The following is a 20,814-nucleotide window of genomic DNA, read 5'->3' as shown; positions in this document are numbered from 1 at the left end:
TTTATTTGAGAGAGAGAGAGAGAACACATGAGAGGGGGAGAGGAGCAGAGGGAGAAAGGGAGAAAGACTCTTAAGCAGGCTCCACACTCCATGTGGAACCCAAAGCAAAGCTCAATTCCATGACCCTGGGATCATGAGCTGAGCTGAAATCAAGAGCCGGATGCTCAACCAACTGGGCCACCCAGGCGCCCTGAAGTTCACTTTTTTTTTTTAATTTTAATTTTATTTTATTCTTTTTACATCCAAGTTAGTTAGCATGTAGTGCAACAGTGATTTCAGGGGTAGATTCCTTAGTGCCCCTTACCCATTTAGCCCATCCCCCCTCCCACAACCCCTCCAGCAACCCTCTGTTTGTTCTCCATATTCATGAGTCTCTTCTGTTTTGTCCCCGTCCCTGTTTTTATATTATTTTTGTTTCCCTTCCCTTATGTTCATCTGTTTTGTCTCTTAAAGTCCTCACATGAGTGAAGTCATATGATTTTTGTCTTTCTCTGACTAATTTCACTTAGCATAATACCCTCCAGTTCCATCCACGTAGTTGCAAATGGCAAGATTTCATTCTTTTTGATTGCCGAGTAATACACCACATTTTCTTTATCCTTTCATCCATCGATGGACATTTGGGCTCTTTCCATACTTTGGCTATTGTCAGTAGTGCTGCTATAAACATTGGGGTGCACGTGCCTCTTTGAAACAGCACACCCGTATCCCGTGGATAAATGCCTAGTAGTGCAATTGCTGGGTCTTAGGGTAGTTCTATTTTTAGTTTTTTGAGGAATCTCCATCCTGTCTTCCAGAGGGTCTGCACCGGCTTGCATTCCCACCAACAACGCAAAAGAGATCCTCTTTCTCGGCATCCTCGCCAACATCTGTTGTTGCCTGAGTTGTTGATGTTAGCCATTCTGACAGGTGTGAGGGGATATCTCATGGTGGTTTTGATTTGTATTTCCTGGATGATGAGTGATGTGGAGCATTTTTTCATGTGTCGGTTGGCCATCTGGATGTCTTCTTTGGAAAAGAGTCTATTCCAGTCTTTTGTCCATTTCTTCACTGGATTATTTGTTCTTTTGGGTGTTGAGTTTGATAAGTTCTTTGTAGATTTTGGATACTAACCCTTCATCTGATATGTCATTTGCAAATATCTTCTCCCATTCCGTCAGTTGCCTTTTAGTTTTGTTGATTATTTCCTTCGCTGTGCAGAAGATTTTTATTTTGATGAGGTCCCAATAGTTCATTTTTGTGAAATTAACTTTCTATCACCTGCCTTTATGCCTCCCCAGTCATGACAGTCATTCATTCACTCATTCAACAAATGTTTATTGAGCACCTACTCTTTGCCTGATACTCTGCTAGGGGGTGAATATGTAGCAGTATACCAAGTGGAATAAGAGCTCAGAGAGGTTACGTGCTCATGGGGGAGGCAGAAAAAAGACGTAACCAGGTAACTGATGTGTGGCATGTCAGTAATATGTCAGCAAAGCTGGGAAGATGGATGGGGAGCGGGAGGGATGGGCGGGACGTACAATTTTAAACGGGATGGTTAGGGGGTGCAGGAGCCAGCCCACCGCGTGGCTACCTGGGTAAGGATGTTCCAGGCAGAGGAAAGTGCAAGAGCTCTGCCTCCAGGAGAGCGCAAAGCAGGCAGTGGGAGAACTTGGGGAGCAGGAGATGAGGTCAGGTGCCCCGGGGGCCTGGGGAAGACTTTGGTTTCACCCTGGGTGAGAGAAGAAGCCAATCAGGCATTTGTGGGGAGGAGTGACGGGGTTCGAGTGAGGTCCCCAGCCTGACACGAGCTGTGCATGTGTGTTAACTGTGCCCCAAACGCTTATTTTCCCGGGTTAAACCATCAGCCTCTGAGGCAAGCTGAGAAATACCATTTCACTGAAAATGTTGATTTAAGGAAGTCCACTGACACAGTGTGACAAGAGCCTCAACGCTGACCACACCCTTTCACTTAATCCCATGACTGGGAATTCATCCTGGGGAGAGAACTTAATGAAATGGTGGTTGTTTATTTCAGGAGTGTTTCCAATAGTAATTTTTTTCATTTTGTGTTTTTATGTTAATAATAATCTTTTAAAAACAGGCACGTACAGGGACACCTGGGTGGCTCAGTCAGTTGAGCGTCGGACTTCAGCTCAGGTCACATGATCTCATGGTTCGTGAGTTCGAGCCCAGCATCAGGCTCTGTGCTGACAGCTCAGAGCCTGGAGCCTGCTTCACATTCTGTCTCCTTCTCTCTCCCCCTCCCCCCATCCACACTCTCTCTGTCTCAAAAATAAATAAACATTAAAAAAATTAATAATAAAAAAATAGGCACGTACAAATACTCCAACGTCTGATTGACTCCCTCCAGTCCAACACTGCCATTGGGTCCAGCACTGGGACCAGGTGCTATTGCTTTAATTGTCACGAGCAGAGCTAATAAGGGGTCATATTTGGTGTGAAAGAGTGGATGTCCACAAAGCAAAGGCCAGAGTGTGTCAAAGACCTGCCATTTGAGGCAAAAGACCCGCAGCAGTGCAGTGAGTTCCTTGGACAAGCCACGCCAAACCCAAAAGAATCTCCATCATACACTTGGTTCCTCTTTCTACGTCCTGAGCGACCGCTGGGTCCCAGCAAAGCATCATCCGTCCTATCCGTGTTGTTGCTTTTAATTCTGTGTGCTCACAATAGTGTTTTCACTTAATTAGCAGTTTCATTTTGATTATACAGTTCTTTAAGAGTTCTATCCTTCCACTTAGTTCAATTTTTATAGCATTAAAGTAAAACATGAGGTTATTGGATTCAACACTGGAGGTTAGGAAAACAATGACGTTCCTTTGAAAAGCTGTCTGGGGGCCGCTGGGTGGCTTAGCCGGTGAGGCGTCCCACTCTTGATTTCAGCTCCTGTCGTGATCTCATGGTCTGTGGGATCGAGCCCTGTGCTGGGGCTCTCTCTCTTGGGAGTCTCTCTCCTGTCTCTCTCTCTCTCTGCCCCTCTCCTGCTCACACTCTCCCTCAAATAGATAAATAAACATTTAAAAAAAAATTTTTTTTAAATGTTTATTTATTTTTGAGACAGAGAGAGACAGAGCATGAACGGGGGAGGGTCAGAGAGAGAGAGACACAGAATCCGAAACAGGCTCCAGGCTCTGAGCTGTCAGCACAGAGCCCGACGCGGGGCTCGAACTCACGGACCGCCGAGATCATGCCCTGAGCCGAAGTCGGCTGCTTAACCGACTGAGCCACCCAGGCACCCCTAAATAAATAAACATTTTTAAAATAAAATAAAAAGCTGTCTGCACGTTACTTGAGCGCAAGCAGCCTAGAGGTTGGGGTGACTCCAAGCAGCCTCCCGATGCTCCTTCTCTGGCTGGGCCCTCGGGAAGGTGGGGGGGGTGGGGTGGGGGGGGTGCTCCCCAGCTACAGGAGGCACGTGGGAGAGCCGGCAAGGTAGCAGACGCGCCCAGGTCTCTGCATGAAGGTCACCAAGCCTCCTCCATCCACAAGCAGGCCTGACAGGTGGGTCTGGCCTGGATTCAGGAATGTTCAGCTCATTTATTCTGATGACCACATTCTGGGGGAAACAACAGGCAGATCTACAGGCTCACTTCCACTCTTCATTCTCACGCAGACCCTCTCCCAGGGGATGTCAGTCATCGCCTTCTTCCGAACCTGTTCTGAGCACCCTTCCAGCTTCCCTGTCTCCACGGCAGCAAGCAGTCAACACTCTAGTCTCCTCCGCATCATCCCGCCTCCGCCCCAAAGGTCTGCTGAGACGTGTCCTCTTGGATCAACTGTATTTTTGCCTATTCTGGTGCTTTCACCCTCTTTTCCTACCAATACAGTAAGACACGACAAAGATTCCTGCCACGACCTTAATGCAGAAAATGTCCTTCCTGCTCAGTGCCTCCCAGACTCTGGTAATCTGGCCCTTGAGGCGATTGCCTCTAAAACACAGAGGAACCAAATTTAGCTCATTCCTCCATCGCAGAAGCTCCTCTTGGATGCTTTGGTAGAACAAAACTTTGCATTCCACACTGGGTAACTCTGCCAGGATTCATCGCTAAAAGATTTTAAATCCTCTGCCTGAAGTTGAGAGTGCTAATGATTGTTTTTTCTTCTTTTCTGTAATTTCAAAGAAGAAATTCCCAAATCTCTCGCTCCTGCTAGAATTGGGGAAGTGAAACATTCCAGGGAGCAGGAAAAGCTTTTCTCATGGAGTAACACCTCCATCTTGTGGCCTTTCTGGTTATTGCAAGTAGATCGAGCTGCCTCTTAATATTTTGACTACTGCTACCGTCGCGGATCTGGGAGAGGACTTGAAAAGTGTTCTAATTCAGTTTCCTGTCTGCGAACAGGTAAGGTTTATGAACACCGCTATTGCTTTATTATAACAGCCCAGAGAAGTTAAGAGGCTTGTCCAAGGCCACACAGCTAACAAAGTATCTTACCTGAGGTTACCTGCAATCCTCTGGTCACTTTTTAGGAAGAAACCTTTCTTCAGACTAATTTCTACCAATTATAAGACACAAATCTGGAGGTGTTCTGGTTGAAGTCACAGAAGGGCTCACCCTTGCCAGCCCCTTTACTCAGCACACCTTGAAAACCATTGTCCTATACCTGAAAGGAACAGCAAACTCTGCCAGAGAGATAGGGGAAGCTTTCACTGATGCATCCGGTCGGCCGTTCAGCAGATAATTATCAGACTCCTTCCATGTGTCAAACCCTTAAGCAAGATAGACGAGATTTCTGGTCTCATAAAGCTTACATTCTGGTTGAAGGAGACAGACACTAACTGAACAAATAGATGACTAGAATAGTTTCTTTTTCTTTCTCTCTCTCTCTCTCTCTTTTTTTTAAATATATTTACTTCAGAGGGAGGGTGGGGAGAATCTTAAGCAGGCCCCATGCTCAGCCCAACGTGGGGCTTGACCCCACAACCCCAGGATCGTTGATCCCACGACCCTGGGATCATGACCTGAGCCAAAACCAAGAGTCAGACAGTCAACCAACAAAGCCACCCAAGCTCTCCTTATTTCTGATTGTGACTGGGATGTGGGGAGAGATGTTAGAGAGTCTGGTCTGAGAAGAGGATTGGAGCTGTGTCTCAAAGCGTGAGGAAGGGTCAGCTAGAGGAAGAGGGAGAGGGCAGATGTTGGTCAATGGGTACAAACCTCCAGTTATAAGACCAGGAGAATAGATCTCAAATGTTCTCATCACAGAAAAGCTGTGGTCCTTAGGTGATGGAGGCGTTAACACTACCATGGTAACCATTTCACAAGACGTAAGTGTATCAAATCAACACGTACACCTTCAACTTATATAATGTTATATGTCAGTTATACCTTAACGAAGCTGGAAAAAATTTAATAGTGAATACATAAATAATCAAACTTGTACCATAATATTTTTTCTTTTTTTTTTATTTTATTTTTTTTATTTTTTGAGAGACAGAGACAGAGCAAGGAAGGTACACAGAGATAGAGACAGAATCTGGAGGAGGCTCCAGGCTCCAAGCTCTTAGCACAGAGCCCGATGCGGGGCTCGAACTCATGAGCAGTGAGATCATGACCTGAGCTGAAGTTGGACACCCAGCTGACTGAGCCACCCAGGTGCCCCAATATTTTTTTCTTTTTAAAGCCAGGCACTCTGACACAGTGAGAAAGCTCAAGGGTACCGCTGCCTTTTTCTCCTTCCAGGAGGGGGCGCTGATGCGTGTAATAGCCAACCTCATGCAAAGCCAGCACCTGGAATTTTCCTCTATGGCATCACCCCCTTCAGCTTAGCTCCTCAAAACTACATAGCGAGATCGAAAGGGTTAGTGAAGACAGATTTAGGGTGGGAGTGGTGGAAGCAAAGGGAGAAAGCAAAAAGACTTAGGCTGGAGGGTATGTCCAAAGCCATCAACCACATTTTTTTTGTTTCAGTTTTCATGTTGAAAAATGTGTGTGTATGTTTTTAAATTAACTTTTTATTATATAAAACGTCCATCATAGACAAAATTACAGATAATAGTTCAACGAAATACCATGGACCCATCTCCCACATCATCAACCATCAACTTTAGCTGTTCTGCTTTGACACACTTCCTCCTTCCGTTCACTCGTTTATGAAACAAAATTTTTGTGCTATATTTTTTAAAAAGCAAACCCAACACATTGAATCACTTCACCAGTAAATACTTTGGGATAGCTTCTAACAGACCAAGGTACTTTTTCATTAAGCATAAGCACGATACCCCTGTCATAACAAGCTACATTTAAAACAAGTCCTTAACATATGTGTTTTTTAACATTTTATTTTTGAAATAAGTTCAGACTTCCAGAAAAGTTATTTTAAATTTCAGTGTCTTACTCAGAAATCTCACCTTGAAATTGTGTCTGGGAACAAAATGATAGATCACAGCCTTAGTTAAAAATTACCTTTGAGGGTGCCTGGGTAGCTCAGTCACTTCAGTGTCCGACTTTGGCTCAGATCATGATCTCATGGTTCATGAGTTCGAGCCCTGCATCGGGCTCTGTGCTGACAGCTCAGGGCCTGGAACCTCCTTTGGATTCTGTGTCTCCCTCTCTCTCTGCCCCACCCCACTCACTCTCTCTGTCTCTCTCTCTCAAAAATAAACATTAAAGGGGCACCTGGGTGGCTCAGTTGGTTAAGCGGCCGACTTCGGCTCAGGTCATGATCTCACAGTTCGTGGGTTCGAGCCCCGCGTCGGGCTCTGTGCTGACAGCTCAGAGCCTGGAGCCTGTTTCAGATTCTGTGTCTCCTTCTCTCTGTGACCCACCCCCGTTCATGCTCTGTCTCTCTCTGTCTCAAAAATAAATTTAAAAAAACGTTAAAAATAAATAAATAAATAAACATTAAAAAAATGTTTTTAAAGAAATTACCTTTGGAAATAGACAATCAAATAAATAGATAAGCATGCTGAAGAAACAGTATGACAACATAAAATCTCAGTAAAATAATGCTAATTTCTATTAAATGCTATGTTATATTAAAATTTTAAATATATTAAATTTAATAACCAGAATGCCTCTGACTTAGCAGAACTAGCTTAGTTTTGTTCACAAATGCCTTAGTGTTTGTGGCATTTTGTCGCTTGCTATTTCATCATAACATTTTTCCATATAACCCCTTCCAGTGGCAAAGAGCCATTTTGGAAAAGTGCCATAATTTGTTACATTAAAATATATATATTGAGCTATTTCCAATGCATGATGACTGAAAGCAACATCTTGACATATCACGTTGTAGTGTCTGTGTAAGAAATTCTGCTAAAGGGCAGGTCTTTCAAACCCCTTCGGAGATAACTGGGGAGCCAGAACAGCATATGCAAAGACCACGGGCTGTGAGGGAATGTGCTGTGTTCAGGGACCCAGGAGACCTTCGCGGCCCAGCTGACAAGTTGGGCAGTGGCCAGTTACTCCGGGACCCCTCCTGTACCATGACATCGTAGGGAGAATTGCGTGGAGCGGATGCATTTTCTATGAGGCCATTCTAAAGAATACCTCCTTCATCTCTGTGGAGAGACACTGGATATTTATTACCTCAATTTAGCATTTTCACCAATTAGTAAATATAGCTAAGGTCAGAAAATACAGCTTCCGTCCATATCAAAAGTCAAGAAGGAAAATGTGCCAAGTTTACATTTGAACAGCTGCTCGTCTGAAGAGTTGTTTTGGGGGAAATTTCTAGAAGCTTGTGCGGCTGTCATGACGTTGTCTGGGACCTCAAGAATAAACCACAACAGACACGGGGAGAGACAGCATCTTTGCGTCCATATAACAAATCTCAGCCTGCCTTTGTCACAGAAGGGCCGGATTCTATACACACACACACACACACACACACACCTTCACGCATGTGCACTACTAGTCATGTCGTCATACCTGGTGAAGCCCCCCCCCCGCCCCCCCCAGCCATCGCATTAAAAGCAAACATAGAAAAAAAAGACATTCCCTGTAGAATAATTCTTTCACTTTCCTCTTTGATTTGTATTGTAGTTTGAATCTAAGACTCTGCATCCCATAGAAAAGCTGGGAACAGAAGTGCCAATTCAAAGTGACTTTCCATAGCCCAGCATATCTACTTTATTCTTTCAACTTACCTGGAGACAGAATGTGTCTTGGAGGAGATTTTCTTTATTAAATGTATGAGGATGGTTTTTGTTTTGGGGTTTGTTTGTTTTTTTTGTTTTTATTTTTTCAGAAATACGATATTCCCGTTTTTTTCCCCCTTACCCTTGGGCAGACACATTCTCCTAAAATAACCACTTTATCTGCCTGGGTTTGAATCCCAGCTCTATCACCTACTAGCTGTATGACATTAGATGAGTTGCTAAACCTCTCTGTCATTCTTGTTTTGTAACGAGAGGACAAGAGCAATAACATCGGTCTGATAGTGCTATTGGGAGGATTTAAAAAGTTCACACATAAAAACACTTAGAACTCTGGCTGCTACACAACAGTTTCTTAATAAAGAGTTCCCATTTTTGTTATTATTACAGGTCATATTTATTTCAAATTAGCTGGTCTCTTTTAAAAACACGAAAAGCCTTATCTTGATTACAGTTACAATACATGTTCATTATTAAGCATTCAAACAACACAGACAAATATAAAGAAGAAAATAACATAGTAAAATTCTCCTCCAGAGAAACCTCTGTCAACATTTTGAGCGTCCTTCCAGATAGTTCTTGAGTCTGCATACTGAAGATAATGTTACATGCCCGATGGCCTGGGGCTCCTCGTGGACATTTGTCTTGGGCTGTGCTTCCTGCATCTGTAAAAACAGACTTGGCGAACTGTCTCCAGGAAAGCAGGAAATAACATGGCTTAGACCCAGTGATTCTCAACCAAGAACAAGTTTGCCCCTCGGGGGACATTTTTGGCAATGTCTGGAGACATTTTTGATTGTCTCAACTGGGGAGAAGGGGACGCCACTGGCATCTAGTGGGGAGAGGCCAGGGGTGCTGCTAAATGCCCTACAACGCACAGAACAGCCCCCACGACACAGAATTTTCTGGCTCAAATGTCAATAGGGCCCAAGTTGAAAACCCCTGTGTTAGGTTGTTTCATTTCTCGGAGATGATAAATATGAGAACCAGGAGTCAGTCAGCTAGAATACACTGGTATAGTTTTACCTCTTGCTAAACTTTTAAAATACTTTTGTACTGGTTTTCCAAGAGCTCTCCCCAGCCCAGTTGCCCCTGCCCGGGCAGGGAGCCTCCAGTGCCTCCCCAGCACAGCATGGATGGGGCTAAAGCAGGGGTAGACAGAGAAAGGGCGCCTCCAGGACCAGGCTGCACCCACCTGTAGCTGTCTGATGAGGCAGGGCTCAGGCCCAACCGGCTGTTCAAGATTTTAACCTTCCCCTCCAGTAATGAGGGAGCGAAATCGAGGGCCTGAGAAGCATTTCATTCTTACACACAGAAATGCTGAACAATTTCTTCGTAAGTACTTCCTATTATTAATTATTGTTAGTGGTAGTATTAGTATTTATTTCAAATTAGCCATTCCTTTTTTTTTTTTTAATGAAAAGAGCTTTATCTTGCTTATAATTGTAATACATGTTCATTATTAAACATTCAAACAAAACAGCCAGACTTCTGTTTTGTGGCGAGAAGTTCTCTCACAGCAGCCGGGGGGAGAAGTTAAACAGGCGTCCTTCACTACCGGTCATCAGGGACAGAGGAAGGGGTCACCCTTAGCTGGAGGTACAGATCAGACGCGTCCTGGACAGACAGCCTTTTGTCTGCTCCCCTGGGACGGAAGAGGGAGCCTCTCCACTTCTGCTCGGACCTCTAAAATGATTCTGGGAGAAGCACTTCACAAGCCAAAGGCTGGGAGAACTATCTGATCATTTCTAAATGTTATCTTGAAAAGAAAAGAAAGAGGCTTTGTTGAGAAACGTTCCTGCTGGTGTCTGCCTCTCCCAAGTCCTGAATCTTCCGCTCACTGCTCTAGAAAAAGAAACTATTGACGAATTTAGGTCCTAACAACGAGAAAGGAGTCTCATGATCTTTGGCCAGAAATTCCCCCGAAACACATGAAATCAAACTGTGCATGCTGTTTTGTAGCTGGCTTTCAAGTTGAAACACTGGGCATATTTCCGTGTAAATGAATACAGAAACGTGACCATCTGCAAAGGCTGCTCAGCATTCCGCTGTCGGGATGGAGCAGACTGTATTCGGCCAGTTGTCTCCAGGGGGGTGTTTTACGACAGTTGCTGCAGGGAACAGCCCCACAATTAAATCTTTGTGAAATTTTCCAAGGGATAGTTTCCTGGAAGTGGAACTGGCGTCCTGAGTTCCTGAGCCTGTGAACACATCACTAGCTATCCCTTCTCTGAGGTCATGAAGACGCATGGGTGGGGGAATAAAGAGAATTTTTGAAAACTCCCGGGAAACATGGTCCCAGGACCAAATGCCATGAGCGCAGCTTGCCCCAAACCAGAAGCCCGTGGCTCCTGGAACCGTGGTGTTCAGCCCAGCCAACCAGACCTCATCCCAGAAGCCACTCGTCCTCCTGACTACATCTGGGTCATCTCTCAGTGACACAGGGTATGGCAGGCCCTAGACAGGCTGGGGCAGGGGGTTTTACCTGGAAAAAGTCAGTTCCGCAGCCTTTACCATTCACCCCCTCTCCACCTGCCCCAGACCTCCAGGGAGTCAGAAGGAAGTTGCTGACCTGTTCCCTGGGGGAATAATTGTATTAGTGATAAGGTGGCCTCTGGCAGCTTCGTCAGCAGATTCAAAGCTTTGGGCCGGGTAATCCTTTGGCGTCTGCCCCAGCAGCTGGTGGTCACAAATCGGGAGAGAGCCCCTGCCCCCAGCCCCGCTGGGCTGTCAGCCTCCCCCCACCCTTCCCCCAGCACAGTCCTGGCTCCGGCTGGGGCCGACCCGCCAAAGAACCTGAAGAACGGAGGGCCAGGGTGACGGAGGAGCCAGCCCGAAACCAAAATAACGTGAGGTGTCAACACAGTGTTAAGAACAGGCACGTCAAACATTGCTAGTATCTTTTATTCTGATGGATTTATTTTTTCCATTCTAAGTAATACATACCCGCTACGGAATACGAGGAAAGCAAAGACAAGTTAAAAATGAGCCAGTGTCCTTTAAGCACCTTGTCATTCACATGCCCGGCTGACCTGAGGCTCCAAACCCCGTCCCTGGAATCTTCCATCGACCGACGGAGGAGAGAAAGATGACCTGCGGTTGGTCATTATTGCTCATCAGTGTTGGTGAGGGCAAGATCCGGCCCTGGAGTTTCTCTCTCCCGCCCAGGGTGGTCCACTCTCCCTCTCCTGGGAAGAGCGCTCGTCGTGAGCGCCAGCTAAAGCCAAAGAGACGCCCGGTCTCCTTGGAGAGCACCATGGTGGAAAGCATGGTGGGGACCTGACATCGGTTTTTTGAGAGCCCTGTCTCTTTCCCCAGGCTCCTCTACCATTCTGCAGCTGTGTGGCCTGAAGCAGTTTGCTTAACCTCTCTGAGACTCAGTTTCCTCACCTCTGGGTTGAAGGTTGCTGTGAGTGTTGGATAGGATATTGCAAGCATTTGTGCAAGCACTCGTCTTGCTCGCTGTCTCCTTCTCACTAGCAACGGTGCAAAAACATCACAGGACACTTGGCCTGGTGGATGGATGGCTCCACCCTCGAATCCTCCCCTTCCCTGGCCCCCACGCCCCACGCTGTCCTGATTTTCCCAGGGGCTCTTCCTTGGCCCCGACCTCCAGGGTCAAAGGTCCTCAACTCAGCCTAGGGTGCTTTCCTCCCTGAGCATGCCTGATCAGGGCAGGCCCTCAATCCAGGGCCTTCAGTGACCGTCTCTGTGGACGAGCCGGGTATGAGCCCGTTGGGGCGTGTGGAGTCGGTCTCCACACCTGAACTCTGAGTGGGTCTGTGGGTGGAAGCTCTGGCCCAGATCCAGGCAGGTGTGACGGGGTCGTGGAAGCTGCACAGGCATGTGAGATCATCACCCAAGGACAGGGTGAAAAGGTTGGCTGGGGCGTGCTTTGGGGCGCCCTGAGTGATGACCATTCAGGGTGCGGAGGGCGATGGTAAAGACATGCTCCAGAGTGGGAGAGACAAGCTTTCCAAAGGAGAGACCGGTCAATCAAGTTCAAGGGAGATGCCCGTGGCTTTGGAGGTTAGGTGGAGCTGCGGACTGTGCAGTAGAGGGCCCTGAGGGCTGCCTGCCAGGAAGGGGTGCAGGTGAGCACAGAGGCAGAGGAGGTCAGGTGTGGGGCCTCAGCCTGGTGGCCTCGATCTTCTGAGGCCTGGGAAAGCGGATTACCCTGCAAAGCCCCTCGAGCTGACTTCCCAAATCCCCAGTAGTGCTTCTCTGTCACAGTGAGGGTTAACCCCACATACATAAGGGCCCCGCCCCCCCCCGCCCCCATCCCCTTCACTCCATGATCCTTCCAGAAACTTCTCACTGTCCCCCTTCCCCTTGGGCTCTAAGCCCCAGAGGTGAGCAGGTCTGCTGAGGATGGGTGGTCCCCTCCGGACCAATGCAGGGCTCTCTGCTCTATCCCAGGAAGGAGGCAAGAATGGACGTGGGGACAGGGGACAGGAAAGGCTATTTCCTGGGGATTGCTCTGTGATCTCCTCAGAGAAATCATCATAATAACAGCCCCCATCATTTATTATGCTCTTATTGAGTACCAGGCACTGAAACACATTGGGAATTCTCTTGGTTTCCCCACTACACTGCAAGACAGGTAGTTTTGTCACCTGTTTTCACAGACGAGGAATCTGAAGCTCAGAAAGCCTAGATCACTCGCTCAGGGACGTATGGCTGGCCTGTGCAGGAGCAGGGGTTACATATGACTCTGTTTGTGCTCTCTCCACGCTCCTTCTGAACCCCAGGCTTGGTTCACAGAGGCGCAGACCCCTCCTTCCATCTCCTCAACTCAGAACCACACTGGGCTCGAGCTGGGAAGCCTGGATCTGGGGACAGCAGGGAGGCCAGCCTGCCTAGGACCGTGAGGCCAAGTCGGAAAGGAGGAGAGGCCACCCGAGACGCCATTGCCAGGCTCAGGAGCTGTGTCCTCACACCTCCCATCCTGCAGGCCCTGCTCCCCGGGAGGGTGAGGAAAATGTTTACGGCTCCTCTTCTGCTCCTCACAGACCTGAAGGAGACTCTCCACCTTGGGCCTCAGGCCTCCCTGCCTCTAGGCCAGCCTCAGACCCTACATTAGAGCCATTCCCATGCGTGACGGGAGCCACCTCTGTGCTGGACGTGTGGAGAGCCCCCTTCTAGGGGACCCGAGACACTCAAATTCTGGGCCGTAAGCAGTCCCTTATTGAGGGCTTGGGTGGGAACCATGAGGGTGGAAAGCTGGAGCCACAGTGAGCACCACACACATGGAGGCACACAGACACACAGACGCACACACACCTCCCAGACACACACTTGCTCCCAGACACATGCCAAGCAGCTCCAAAAGGTTTAAAGTCCTAGGGGACCTGGAGTCCACACCTCCCTTCAAGATTTGGCATTGAACGGTGAGCAGGTTGAGGGCACAGAGGGGAAGGGACCAGGGGACCCTGGGCAGCCTGGGGGCTGGTGTGGGGGCAGCAAGATCGACCGGCTCAGCGGGCACCTTGGTGACGCTGCAGGTGTGGCTGGTTGATCCCCTGTGGAGACAGTAAAGATTAAGAGGATCATAAGCTACGTCCAGTGCTGCCCTGGGAGAAATCTCCTAGATCCAGAGCCGCTGCTGTGAGGGGAAGTTGGGGCAGCTCCTGAGTTCAGACCAACAGACAGAACAGAGAGGAAAGACTCAGGAGGGAGACAAAGACAGAGGGAGACCACCAGGGCCAGGGAGACAGAGAAGTCGAAATAGAAGAGGGACGGGGGCACCAAGAGAGGGACAGAGGTGGAAAGAGGGGGAGCACGGCTGCGCCCCCTCAGGAGGCCTCCCTCAGGCAGGAAGCGGGGGACCCGCTAGCACTAGGCCCACTGCCTGCGGATGAGCGCCAACATGGCTGCAGCTGTGCCAGCCACTGCAGCTGCTTCCCGGAAGGAGTCTCCAGGCACATGGGGCCTGGGAGAGGAGCCAGCAGGTATGGCTTTCCTGGAGGCAGCATCTGGGCCTTTGGGGGAGTGGAGTGTTGAGGACCTGAGATTTGCAGAGACCACGAAAAAGAGCCCAAGGTCCATGGGCAAGAGTGAGGGGACAGGCCAGCAAACCCAGAATCTTAGAAACGGGGGTGGGGTGGGGGGTGGGGGGCGGTCAGCAGAGTCAGGATGGGACAGCTGAACTGATGGGAAAAGAGAGAGAAGCAGCCTTGGGGTGTGGCAGCCGAGCTCCCAGGGATGTGGTCAGGAACGTTTCTGTGGGATGCCAGAGCCTGAAGTCACCTGCAGAGAAGGGATGGGAGCCGGGGCAGTGGAGGCAGAGAGCGTGCTCTTGGAGCCAACTGACCCCCGGAGGAGGCGGTGGGAGGGCAGAAGCTGGCTGGGGGGGTGGGGGGGGTGTAGGTAAAGGAGGAGAGAGTGCCAGTGTGTTTAAATGTGGGTGGGGACCGGAACGGGAAGGAGGCGGGGAGGGCTCCCAGAGAAGGTGGGACGGAGGAGTGTGACCCAGCCCTGCCCCTGCCCCTCAGGTGTGGGCCCCTCGCTCCAGTGTCGCGTGTGTGGTGACAGCAGCAGCGGGAAGCACTATGGCATCTATGCCTGCAACGGCTGCAGTGGCTTCTTCAAGAGGAGCGTGAGGCGGAGGCTCATCTACCGGTGAGGGTGAGGGGGGCGGGGCAGGACCCTCACCGGGGTAAGCCCTGGGAGGGGGGACCCCGGGGAAGGGTGGAGGACGTCCAAGGAAGAAGGGACTGGGGCAAACGTGTCCCAAAGCCACAGTCCAGGGCCTGGGTGGGGCACTGACACCCTGGGGCTCGCCTCCTCCTGCAGGTGCCAGGTGGGGGCAGGGACGTGCCCGGTGGACAAGGCCCACCGGAACCAGTGCCAGGCCTGCCGGCTGAAGAAGTGCTTGCAGGAGGGCATGAACCAGGATGGTGAGTCAGGGAGCCGGCCCGGAGAGCTATATGACAGCAGAGACGGGGGCACAGGACTGATGGGGGGTCCTGACCCTTCCTGCTTCCCCAGCTGTGCAGAATGAACGCCAGCCGCGAAGCACAGCCCAGGTCCGGCTGGCCAGCATGGAGTTAGATCCGGAGCGCCGGCTGGAGCCCCTGGGGGCCCCCCTGGCCCCGGCAGGGCCCAGTCCACGGGGCCCCACGCCTGTTTCTGCAGCCAGAGCCCTGGGGCCCAGGGCCCTCACACCTCCAGGTCACCACCACTTCATGGCCAGCCTTATAACGGCCGAAACGTGTGCTAAGCTGGAGCCAGAGGACGGTAAGTGGGGGGACGGCTGGGTGCTGGCTGCTGGGTGCTGCCGCAGCAGGCTTTAGCCTCACCCCTGTGGCCCTGAGCGCCCCCTGCCCCTGCCACAGAGCAGCCTCCTCCTCCAACAGCCGATGAGAATATTGATGTCACCAGCAATGATCCCGAGTTTCCCTCATCCCCATACTCCTCCTCATCCCCGTGTGGCCTGGACAGCATCCATGAGACATCGGCTCGCCTTCTCTTTATGGCTGTCAAGTGGGCCAAGAACCTGCCCGTGTTCTCCAACCTGCCCTTCCGGGATCAGGTACACGTGTCAGGGGATGCACTTGGGTCAGCCGGGTTGGGGGCACATACACCATCGTGCAGGCGATGGTTGGGGGCGGGGGGCCTGAAACCTGGGGATGGTGGTGACGGTGTGGGGGCACATGGGGCGCTCACATCTCTGGGCAGAGATGGTGGTGGGACGTGCAACTAAGAGGTGACGCAGAGACCAGGGATTTGAAGGCAATGCCTATGGCCCCCTGGGTCCTCTCTCCCCCTAGACACACCCTCAGGTCCTACAGTCCCTCTGTGTGACAGGGCAGTCTGCCCTCCCATCAGCGGCGCGAGCGGGTGACTCTGGGCTCCCCGGGAGCACGAGTGCCTCTGACCTCAGAGCTCCAGTTTCCGCCTAACCTCTTCACCTGTAGGACTTCCCTCTGAGCGTCTCAAGGGCAAGCGGAGGCGTCACGATAAACCCAGGAAAAGAGACACTCTGAGGGTCTGAGTCCTTGGCCAGCGGTTTGCAAGGAGCGGCTCAGAAGTCAGGCAGAGCCTGCTGAACGCACTCAACTTGGGATGCTCGTGGGGTGTGCCCCCGAGGCGGCCCAACTTCCCTCGGCTCTCGGAACTTCCCAAATGTTCCAGCTGAGCCTCTGGGTGGAGGCTATAGTGTCTTGGAGCCTACGCAGCAGGGCCAGATCATACCAAATCCTAGAACTCTGAGCCCCTGGCCAGTGTCGGGCAGAGGTCAGGAGAAGGTCTGGGCATCCGGGACCAGCCCTTCCTTTCCTAGGGCCCCAGAGAAGGTGGCGGAGGTTGCAGTCTGAGCCGGACAGGTCGTTTCTCAGTCATCACACTCGCTCCTTCTTGAGCACAGGTGATCCTGCTGGAAGAGGCATGGAGTGAACTCTTCCTCCTCGGAGCCATACAGTGGTCCCTGCCTCTGGACAGCTGCCCGCTGCTGGCCGCACCTGAGGCCTCCGCTGCCGGCAGCTCCCAGGGCCGCTTGGCACTGGCCAGCGCGGAGAGCCGCGTGCTGCAAGAAACCATCTCGCGCTTCCGAGCGCTGGCGGTGGACCCCACGGAGTTCGCCTGCATGAAGGCCCTGGTCCTCTTCAAACCAGGTAGCCCAGTCTTTGCCCAGGCCTTAAAGAAAGGCGGTTGGGGTCAAAGAACGACAATGCCAGTGATTTCCTTCTGCCTCTCGCTCTGCTTCCACGGCCCCACATAGCCCCAGGTGGGCGGAGGCTTCTTCCCTGGGGGGCAGGAGGAGAGAGGCACGGGGCCCGGCTCATCCCTCCTAAGGGCCCTGGTTGACTGTGGGGGCGGAGGGACCGGAGGGCAGGCTGGGAGAGGAGCTCACTGCCGATGCTTGTTTCTCTCCAGAAACTCGAGGCCTGAAAGATCCTGAGCACGTGGAGGCCTTGCAGGACCAGTCCCAGGTGATGTTGAGCCAGCACAGCAAGGCGCACCACCCCAGCCAGCCTGTGAGGTGACCTGAGCGCGTGCCTCCCTGCCCACCTGTCCCTTCTCCTCTTCACCCTCCCCCCACCGCTTTGACATCATCTCTGGGCTGCACTGATCAGATGGCCCAAAGGTCTGAGTTCATCCGGCCCGAATCCAACATCCACTGTGTGCCAGGCCCCAGGAGTAGGGACCAAAATGAGCATAAGACAAAGTTGCTGCCTTCCAAGGATGCCCACCCCCCCGCCCAGTGAGTACACTGAAGACGAGAAGCACCCTAGTCAGATACTGAAGTTCAGATACCTGTATCTCTATGTATGTATCTATGTAGGTATCTAGGACAGGAGACCAGTTCGGAAGGTGTACCAGGTTGCTGCCAAGTGAGGAGGTGGGAGATTAGGCCAGAACAGTGCTCTGGGGCCAGCCTGTGCAGGACTTGAATGCCAGCCAAAGGCCATATGTGATTTGGCGGGCAGACGGAGCCACCGTATGTGTTTGAGCAGAAGGGTGTTGTGCACAGAGCCGGAGTGAGTACAGAGAATATGATCGGGGAGGGCGGTGCACGCTGACCTCATCCAGGGGAGTCCCTGGGGTCCTGCTCTCCAGAAGTGGCCATAGGGAGTGGAAGGGAGAGGACAGTGGCAGGAGCCTCTAGGAGTCAGAATGGGTCGGACTTGAAGCCAGAGAAGAGGTGCTATCGGGCAGAAGAGGGAGTCAAGAAATAAAAGGGGAAGTCGGGCAGAGATAGTTTTTAGGGAACATGACCAGGTCTGTTGGAGCTGCAGGGTAACATCTTGTCAGGATGCACTGGGCTGAGCCACGTGCACAGATGATGGCCCGGCCCTGGCTGGGTTTGGGGGCAGGAGCTCCAGGCTGAGAGCGTGGCTGGGGGAACGTGGGGGCAGGGGCCAGGTTCATCCAACACCAGTAGATGCAGTGGAGCCTCGGCATAGATTGGGCCACTTGACCTCCAGGCATCTACTGGCTATTTTAGACCTTATTATCTGCATTCTTTTGGGGTGCCCAGCAGCTGTCTCTGAAGAAGTTAGGTGAACATGAACATCTTCAAATCACCTCTGATCTGAGAAATGATGTCAGGAGGTAATTTCCCTTTAAAGGAGTCAAAGTATACAAGGAATATATATGGTGTTGTCCAGAAAGATTTCTGCTGCCTGTGAGCATGGGGAGAAACAGCTGTTCCTAAGGTGCGACAGAGTGTCCTAAGCACAGTCATCCCATTCAACACATCCAGTAGCCCTCCCAGACTTTCTACTGGGATCAGCTCCCAGAGATGTCTGGGCATATTGGGTTGGTGTCAGATTTCCAATTCTGATTAAGATTTCCTACGTCACCTCTTAGCAGTTCAATATCAACTACAGACAGAAGTGAAAGAGAGGTTTCCGGTTCTCTAAGTCCGTGTATTTCAGTTTTTAGAAACTGCAATAGGCAGGAAGAAATACAGTTCCCATCACAACCCAGTCCACACACAAACACTGAAACAAAGTCCCACCGAAAAGTACCTGCACTTACTTTGCAGACAGTAATTTACTCCGTTTCTCTTCCGTTTCTCTCTCTTTTTTTTTTTTTAAGGCTTGTGGTGACCCACTGAATTTAATTTCAGATCCACTAGGGGATGAATTCCTGCAGTTTGAAAAACAGTTTCTTGACTTGACTTTCTAGTTACTTCTTCCTGAAACTCCCCAACTCAGATGGACAAGAAGGGAAGGAGCAAGGGAGAGGGGCAGGACTGCGGGGTGCCACCCACTTGGCACCCGCAAGAAAAAGGAAGCCCTCGGGTTGGGTGGGCAGAACAAGTCCCACGGATACCTGGCCCATGAGGGAAGGCCTCCCACAGACCTCCATGGTGGGAGTTGAGGGTGGAGCTGCCCCACTTTGGAGCGGCCTCCTTGATGTTGGGCACTGAACCCTGCTGATCCCTCCCGTCTGTCTTGTGGAGCTTCGCCATCCACCTTCCTTCTTTGCACTGGGGACCCTCGCCCTGGCAAATGGTTCTTACTGAAAACTGCAGTTGTTTTGCTTCTGGAGGAGTATCTCACCACAAAAATGATGCTTCAACTTCAGAACACTTTCACTAATGGCTACTCTATCGTCCTAATGGGCTTACACAGGGGAATTTATATTCTTTCTCAAATATCTATAGTATTGACCACAGCTATCATAATAATCATATATGTGATTAATGTAAATATTAATGTAAAAGTATTAATGTAAATAACTCCTCACTTTCCAATCTTTACACACAATAAACAATATTCACGCACCCTTTCTTATGCCACCGCCCCCATGACTCATGCTCAGAAGCTGCCAATAAAACTGATGTTGTTCTCTCTCCTGTTCAGGTTTGGGAAATTGCTCCTGCTCCTCCCATCCTTGAGGTTTATCACTTCTGAACGGGTTGAGCTCCTCTTTTTCCGCAAGACCATAGGGAATACTCCAATGGAGAAGCTCCTCTGTGATATGTTCAAAAACTGAGAGACATGGAACTACCATGGGCACTGCTACTTTGGAAAACAATCTACCAAAGCCAAACATTTGCCCTGTGACTCGGCAATTCCACCTGTAGATACACACGTACCAGGCAGAAATGTCCACTAAAAGAGATTATAAGAATATTCATAGCAGCTTTATTCCTAATAGCCCCAAACTGTATTTTGGCAATAGGATGGATTAATAAATCGTGATCTATTCATTTAATGGAAAACAGCAATAAAGAAGAGTGAACTACCAACACATGTGACAACATGGATGAATTTCACAGACATAAAAGTGGAACCGAAGAATCCTTCCAGGCACAGGTTCTGCTTATACAAAGTTCAAGAATGGGCAAGACTAACGGATGGTGACAGAAGCTGGAATAGTACTTACCTCAGGGGGAGGGAGGTGGGTGGCTGGGAAAGGACCCAGGGGAGCCTTTTGGCATGCTAGAAATGGTTTTTATTTTGACCCAGGTGGTGGTTTCACAAATCTACTAATTCATAAAAATTAATTGAGCCATGCACTTAAGATTTGTGTACTTTACTGTATTATGTTAAATCTCAGTAAAAAAGTGAACAAAAAAAAGAAAACACATGTGGAAAAGGCTCTCCCTTTGAGGACATGGAAGGAATGAGCACAGACTCGTGTTCCATCTGGTTTCCATGCCAAGTCAGAGTCCAGGTGCAACAAATTCAAGCCTAGCTTCAGAAACTCCCACAGGAGTAAAAAGGCCAGCCTCTCTCCAGATGGGGGCCCGCCAGCCCACAGGCTCTCTCAGCCTTTCTCTTCCTGTTCTTCCTCACCCTTCTAGAAACAAAGGTGAGCCCATCTGACTCACAACCAGGCAGCTACAGGCACTTATTGGGAAGGGGAATCTCTAACACTTCTTAATTCCTTAGGGAGAAATGCTGAGCCAAGCCTCATCCTTTTCAAAGGCAGACGCAAAAGACCTACAAAATGGTAGTAAAGTTTGCTTTACACCAGGCAGTGAACCAAATGCTGAATGCCCATGTTATTTAATCCTCACATTAGCTCCGGGACAGGGACCTATCATCCCCATTGATAAATGAAAACCCTGAGGCTTGGAGGGAACACAAACCTTAGTGGGACTCAACTCCTCTGAACTCTGGCACTGCCACCCCACCACACCCCTCCACTCCTGGAATCGCTGAACAACGCTGTTGCATTTCCTGTCCCCACAGAAGAAATGCTTGGAGTCAAGAAGGAAAAGGTCATGTGAGAAATATGTGAAATCCTAGGGG

General features: G+C 50.2%; 1 protein-coding gene across 3 annotated transcripts; it reads left to right on the top strand.

Moving 5' to 3' along the window:
- The first annotated feature begins 13,705 nt into the window (after nucleotides 1-13,705).
- Nucleotides 13,706-20,141, top strand: NR2E3 (nuclear receptor subfamily 2 group E member 3). 3 transcript variants are annotated; one of them, XM_058737195.1, is made up of 8 exons: nucleotides 13,706-14,052; nucleotides 14,596-14,722; nucleotides 14,897-15,000; nucleotides 15,092-15,340; nucleotides 15,460-15,635; nucleotides 16,470-16,716; nucleotides 16,979-17,084; nucleotides 19,417-20,141. In XM_058737195.1, exons 1-8 carry the CDS (start codon nucleotides 13,959-13,961, stop codon nucleotides 19,547-19,549), a joined length of 1,236 nt encoding a protein of 411 aa, XP_058593178.1. In that variant the 5' UTR covers nucleotides 13,706-13,958; the 3' UTR covers nucleotides 19,550-20,141. The 3 variants fall into 3 exon arrangements, with proteins under 3 accessions (XP_058593178.1, XP_058593176.1, XP_058593175.1); XM_058737193.1 differs by having other exon boundaries at nucleotides 13,845-14,052; nucleotides 15,439-15,635; XM_058737192.1 differs by having other exon boundaries at nucleotides 13,845-14,052; nucleotides 15,418-15,635.
- The last annotated feature ends 673 nt before the right edge of the window (nucleotides 20,142-20,814 follow it).

This window comes from Neofelis nebulosa, chromosome 7, assembly GCF_028018385.1.
Source record: "Neofelis nebulosa isolate mNeoNeb1 chromosome 7, mNeoNeb1.pri, whole genome shotgun sequence".
NCBI lineage: Eukaryota > Metazoa > Chordata > Mammalia > Carnivora > Felidae > Neofelis > Neofelis nebulosa.
Note: the sequence above shows the minus strand (reverse complement) of the source record. Positions and strands in the feature narration are given on the sequence as shown.

Excerpts from the sequence above, each read along its gene's own strand:
- NR2E3 (XM_058737192.1), top strand. The coding sequence starts at position 13,959 with ATGAGCGCCAACATGGCTGCAGCTGTGCCAGCCACTGCAGCTGCTTCC. Across the intron at positions 14,723-14,896 it reads AGGCGGAGGCTCATCTACCG|GTGCCAGGTGGGGGCAGGGA; the intron begins GTGAGGGTGAGG and ends CTCCTCCTGCAG. Across the intron at positions 16,717-16,978 it reads CCTGGTCCTCTTCAAACCAG|AAACTCGAGGCCTGAAAGAT; the intron begins GTAGCCCAGTCT and ends GTTTCTCTCCAG.